Genomic DNA, 6864 nt, shown 5'->3' with positions numbered 1-6864 from the left:
CACACAACACCACCTTCTTGCTCATACTGGGAGATGTTGGTTAACAACAGCTGGTAGGCTGCCGGTTCCTCAGCTCTCCCCTAGATCTAATGCACAATAAATAAAAAGATTTGATTTTATGATTTTACATTTCCCAATATACAGTGAAAAAAGTGCATGTTATATGTTGTATTAAAAGAAAAAATATTTACATGGTTTTACAATGCAAATTAAAGGGGAAAGAAAGCCACAAGGCAACATGTGTTTGGGCGCATAAGGCGCTGTACTATTTCTCATATAAAGCAGCCCTATGACAGGCCATCTCCTCCCATTACCTTATAGATGCTCACCTATAAGGTCAGTTCTTTTGAAGTGGATGTGCACATTAAAATCCAACAACCACATGACGTCACAACTGACCAATAGCAACCTGGAAGGTAATACCTGATGGAGAGACTGGAGGGAAGTGTTGCTTGCTTTATGTAGCAAGCCTAACAGCAGCCCGGCACTCTAATGCACACTAAAAATGTTATGGGGTTTTCCCTCCTCTTTAAGCAAGCAGAGCCCCAAGTGGCAGTGGAGGAATGTACTACACAGAATTAGATAAGAAACCCTAACAACAAATAAATAAATAGATTCTCTAGAATCTCTCTTCATTTTCTGCTATAATGGTCAGACTTTTCTTTTCAGTTTTTGAATCAAACCTTGCTAATTTTATTTAAATTAATATGCATATATATACACATATATCTTGGTCATTTTGATTGGAAAGGAAATTCAAGATCATTTGGGGAGTTGAACCTGATTTTATTCAGACTCCTGTGAGTACAACTGGCAGCTTCCCACCATGACAGCAGCCCAGGACATAGTGATGGAATCAAGTGTAGGCCATGCTATTCTCTTACATTTCATTTACAGAAAATGGCTAGATCTGTATTAACATATAAGGCGCCAGAGGGATTTGGGCACTGGCAGTGCACTTTACACTGGAACAGATGGACCAGTTTGGCCACTGGAGTGCTCCTGGTACTCTGCACTCCTGGTGGTGGTGGTGCAGTTTACCCATCCAAAAGCCTTGCCCTCTGCCCTTATGAAACATGCCTTTTCAAGCTAAATAGCATAAGTTAGTATGCAGAACCAGTGTACCATTGATCACTTTATAAGAGAAAAGGGCAGGGCTTTCTATCTGTAGATAGGCAAACGAATGTGAGCATGCTGATGATCTAGAAGCCTTGGCACAGACACTGTTTCATAACCCTTGCCAAGCATCTGCTCTTTGATACAGGGTGGATGAATGTCATTGATAAGATACTCCAAAGACTGAAGGCTACTGCTTAGTATAGAGGTATTACAAAGGGTCTTGCTGGGGATACTGGTTAACCCATCTGAAGGATGTACTCCCAAATCTCTGTGCCCGTTGGCAAGTTCCTGTGGATTGTAACAGTCACTGTTGGGTGTGACCAAGATGCTGTTCCAAGGAGGGGCAAAATACTGCCCGACAGAAAAGTTACCATGCATGCCAACACAGTTTAAAGGAGAGGAGCTGACTTTTTCAACAGCACTAGCAAGAGTATAAGTGCGGGGCACTCCAGGGCAAACTTCAGGAGATTTGCTGATTGCCCCACCCCCACCACTGCCCCCACTATAGATTCGGAGTTGTTGCTGCTTCTGTTGCCAAATCAGATAGTCCATGCCTTCTTGGTAAGATCCAGTTTTAGTTACTACAGGAGCAGAACCCAGAGCAAGTTCGCTGCCTCCTCTGCAGTCTTGCAAAACAGTCCCAGAGTAGGCAACAGCATTCCCGGTCATGGAAGTGAAGCCATTAGCCATTCCCTGCTTTGATGGACTAGAATTCGTAACCACTACCCCTTGGCAGGCCTGGTGAGAGGCCTGAGCCTGGCACTGCTGGTTAATCTGGTAAATTATACTCTGGATAGAGGGCAAATTAGACTGTTGAAGTGCCAAATTTCTGCTGCTTAGTGGAATGACGGATGCTGCCACTGTGACATTGGGAGGAACTGGTGCATCCAGATGCTTCTGACTTCCAAGATAACTTAGCTGTCCATTGCAGTTTTGGCTTTGAGTTAAAGTGCTTGACAATGGGTATGGAGCAACACCAGCCTGTGCAGAAGATATTTTAGTCCGTTTACCCTCCGGATTTTTTACCACGCTCTTGCTAGCCGATTTCACAATGGCCAGCAGACCTTGATATCCACCTGTGTGCATTGGGTAAGGGCTGTATCGTTGACCTGTAGTGTCATAACCATTCACAGTCCGATTTAGGTGCTTGTGCTGGGGAACCCTGATGTTTGTCGGGAAGATCTTAATGGTCAAGGGGTTATTAGCCACTTTCTGTGCATATGCATCTAGCTCTGCTGGGCTGGGATACCGAGCACTCTGCATTGGCGTTGCTGTTTCACCTAAAAGAAAGGAAAGGACATTGTTTTATTTGGCAAATTGCAGTATCATCTAATTAGATCACTTCAATTAGACATAACACATTTTACTAGAGGGAATTATATTGAGATAAAAAGAGAAAGTTTAGCAAAATGGAAAAGATAGAGGGGGACAAGACACTAGGAGACTAAGCTATGGGCTACACCAGTATCATAAGCAAGGATCTGTTCTTGCCGACTGTTTTGCCATGCAGCTCCATGTAAAATCTTGGCTTGAGTGACACTAGCAACAAGTTTCAAAAACATAATTTAAATATTTTTCTTGCTTATGCTACCCTCTAAACAATTTGAAGATGGTGGCAATAATGGGAAATTCCCTATGTCATCTAACAGCTGTGAGGGTGGGGGAATGAATTAGAGTAGGTTTACAACCCCCTGGTAGACTGTATCCGTCTTCTGTGACTCTCTTGAAAGGGTAGTAATTTGTTATTTAGAATAACATTGCCAGTGCGGCTTATCCAGACAGGATTGGATTGGGTTACTTTGAGTGCTCCAGATGCTGTTTGTGTAATGTAGATTGACACCATTTTGAGGGCCCCAAGGTATATCTATGCCTTACTGGTTGGTCACAGGAGAGAGAAGGGAATGCATGGTATTGATGAGGATTGGTCACAGAGAACTGTCATGATTTTTCTAATGTACATTTTATTTCTTTATTGCACTGTTTACATAGCAAATAATTTACTCTATCATTTGGAATTTTATTCTTGAACCAACAAAGGTATTGTTTTTAGTTGTAATATTGGTGTGTAGGCAGCCATCTCAGTGCATTGTGCCTGAGTCTGAGCTTTCGCAAAGAGCCAGCGCTGCACATTAGAACTGCTTTCAGATAACCTATTGTTTCTCCTACTCCCATGTAACAGGAAGAGTCCCAAGTACTGGGAGCTGCTATCTTGCTACCTTCCCATTGTTCTGCTGATGGGCTGCTAGGAGGAGGGTGATATCACTCTAACTTGCAGTTCAGCAGTAAAGTGAGACTGAAGTTTATCAGAGCACAGGTCACATGGCTGTGGCACCCTGGGAAATAAAGAATATGACTAGCCCCATGTGAAATTTCAAAATAAAATATAAAAAAAATCTGTGTTTTTGAAAAACGGATTTCAATGCAGGATTCTGAAGGAGAACCTCTATTAAGTGATGGGTTTTGAAAAAAGAAAAAAAACCAAAACATGTTTTCCCATGACAGTATTCCTGTAAGGACTGGAAAAGTTTTCTGGAGTCCCAATGCAGACTGGGTATTTGATGAAATGTAATTTTATGAATTATTAAAGCATTATTTGTTCACCAGTAAAATAAAACAGGATTCAGAAACATGACATTGCTGGGAATAGGAAATACACAAAGCAGAGAAAAAACAACACCCAGTAGCAAGGTTATGGGGGTAACAGGAAAGGCACCGTAAAAAAAGAAACGGGGATACTTTGATCAAATACAAATAATAATTCAATTTTCCCAAATGCTTCTCCTTTATTACAGCTGTAAATTGTGTCTAGATTTTGAACAACAGCTTTCTTTTTTACCAATCAAAAAAAAAAAAAAAAAAAAAGTCTGCATTTGAGAGATGGCAGTTAATAATTTAATGACAAGGGAGGTAGAAGCTGTCAGCTTGGAATATGTTTGTCTCTATTCTTCTTTTAATACAGACAAAAAAACCTTAGAACAGTGGCATTTGGTTCCTCCCAAATACTTAGGGGAAAATGATTGAGCCACTGTCTTTAAAAATCCCCTATAATTACAGGGGGGTTGTGGAGCCTGTAAATTTAACCTCTTCAGTATCAGGTTTAGAACTCCCTGCTAATAATTTAAGCTATGAAGGGGTTAAGGTAAGCCATTAATAGATGGTTTTAAAGTTAAAAATGTTATAATATGATAATAAAGTGTGTCGCTCAGACACCATGGCAGAGTCACTGAAATATTTTGTAACGCTATACAAATAGGTTTCTTCCATATTTACTAAAGAGCCTTTGCTTTTATCACCAATCCATGACAGATACCACAGTGGGAAGTCTCAAAGAAATAATCCCCATTAGGAAAATGTGATATTTATTGTGCTCAGTGCTGTTTCGGCCATAAAGCAAGGTGAGAAGCTACGGCCATTTACTGGGCAGCAAGAGACCCACACGTGCCTCTAAGGATGCTAGAGGGTGCTGAGCCCAAACAGCAAGCTTTTTCTACATATAAACCAACCATGATGTTTCTCAGGAGCCTTTAATTATAAGATATGAATCTAGTTTGGCTAACTGTAAAATAGAAGAATACTGGAGGCTAGCGAGGAGTTCTATATGACCATACATAGGCTGTAGGCAGAGTGTACGTAGAGTGCTTTCTACCAAGGAACTCTAAAGTAACTGCTAATATCCTTATACAGGTATGGGATCCCTTATCCGGAAACCTCTTATCCAGAAAGCTCCGAATTATGGAAAGGCCATCTCCCATAGACTCCATTTTAATAAAATAATTCAAAATTTTAAAACTGATTTCCTTTTTCTCTGTAATAATAAAACAGTACCTTGTAACTGATCCCAACTAAGATATAAATAATCCTTATTGGATTCAAAACAATTCCATTGGGTTTAATTACTGTTTTATTGATTTTTAGTAGACTTAAGGTATGGAGATCCAAATTATGGAAAGACCCCTTATCTGGAATTCCCTTGGTCCCGAGCATTCTGGATAACGGGTCCTATACCTGTATATTAAGGTAGAGATACATTATTTTTCATAATACATGTTTCAACAGTAATCTGACAGTCTTTGTCACTGGACATTGTTTATACTGTAGATACCACACTAAAGAGCATATTCTCTTATATATATATATATATATATATATATATATATATATATATATATATAACTCAGGGGAGCCCAACCTTTCTTATTTGTGAGCCACAGTCAAATGTAAAAAGACTTGGAGAGCAACACAAGCATCATAAAAGTTCAGGGAGGAGCCAAATAAGGGCTAAAATTGGCTATTAGGTACATCTATGCACACTATCAGCTTACAGGAGGCTTTATTTGTTTTTATTCAACCAAAACTTACCACCAAGTCAGGAATTCACAAATAACTACCTGGTTTGGGGGCACTGAGAGCAACATCCAAGGAGTTGGTGAGTAACATGTTGCCCCAGAGCCACTGGTTGGGGATCACTGGTGTAACTCAACTCCACTGGTGATGCTGGCCATAGTAACTAATCAAATCTTTGCTTGTAGGTGACTGTTCAAATGTAGTTGCTGATTGGTTGCTATGGGTCAACATCACTGGTGACGTTGGCTTACACACTATAATAAAATATACCCCTGAGCATTGTTTAGGAAGAGTTCCATGACCATGTAATTGGCAAGTGCTTTCACAGAAGTCACGGAACTTCGAGTAGATTCGGATTTGGGCAAATCCACGCTCCTGACCGAATTGAATCCTTAAAATCACATGGCTTTTTGTCATGTAAACACAGAAGTTGAACATTTTTAACCCTTCCGTAACCTAATTTGCATATACCACTTTTGTTTTGTTTTTTTTAATGTTTTTATGTTATTTTGACTGGCTAGCATGGTACATCAACTTTTTCTGCATATGCAATTTAGGATTTGGTTCGGTATTTGGCTGAATCTTTTATGAAGGATTTATGGTTTGGTTAAATTAGAAAAAAGTGGATTCGGTGCATCCGTATTAGATAATGCACTGATCAGCTGAAAGCCACCTTTTAACGGAGCCAAAATTATACCTGACGCTGCTCAAGAAACCAATTGGTGCATGCACAATACAGTCTATGAGAGTTCAGCGAACAGGTATTACCAACCCCCTCAAATCCACCTCCCACGTTTTGCAAAAGTGTCAAGTTGTGGGCTAGCCATAAAAAGGGAGACATCATTTTTTCTGTAAAGGCACCTGTGGGTCACTCCCTGAAAATGCCATCCTAGGGATGGGTGCTCGGATAACTATATAAAATATACAGGCTCTGCCAATATCCAGCCAGCCAATTTCTGGGGTGAGTGTAACAGACATGATATAAATATACCAGTCGGCCCATGCTTCTCTAAAAGAGATCCAGAAATGTGTTTGGATGAATGGAGGCTGAAAGGCTGGATGTGTCATATGGTACTTGCAGTTCAATAAAAACTGAAGGCTGCACTTGGGACATCCTTGCTAGAAGATCATACAAAAGAGTTACATCGATGTAGTCCAGTGTGGTGCCAACCTAATTTTTACACAGTTAAAATAAATTGGATGTAAAATACATTACAGAAGTAATTTCACGGGTGTTTAACCTTCCAAAATACACACAAACACTCTATTTACAGAGAAAGAAAAATCAGCATTTTTTCCCTCTTTTAATGAACCCAAAAAGTCCTTTTCACACAATTTTATAGATGATCAAGACCAGTTAAATGAATGTTGTTCAAGAGATATTACAAAAGGGAGAAAAAA

General features: G+C 39.9%; 1 protein-coding gene across 1 annotated transcript in view; it reads right to left on the bottom strand.

Annotated features, from left to right (window-relative positions):
* Positions 1–769: 769 nt before the first annotated feature.
* The window catches only part of fam222a (family with sequence similarity 222 member A), a 49798-nt gene continuing 43703 nt past the window's right edge, over positions 770–6864 (bottom strand). The window contains 1 exon segment of the mRNA NM_001079118.1: positions 770–2399. Coding sequence (NP_001072586.1) covers positions 1162–2399 — 1238 coding nt within the window. The 3' untranslated portion in view covers positions 770–1161.

Source organism: Xenopus tropicalis, chromosome 1, assembly GCF_000004195.4.
Source record: "Xenopus tropicalis strain Nigerian chromosome 1, UCB_Xtro_10.0, whole genome shotgun sequence".
Taxonomy (NCBI): domain Eukaryota; kingdom Metazoa; phylum Chordata; class Amphibia; order Anura; family Pipidae; genus Xenopus; species Xenopus tropicalis.
The sequence above is the reverse complement of the archived record's forward strand: the minus strand, read 5'-3'. Positions and strand labels throughout refer to the sequence as shown.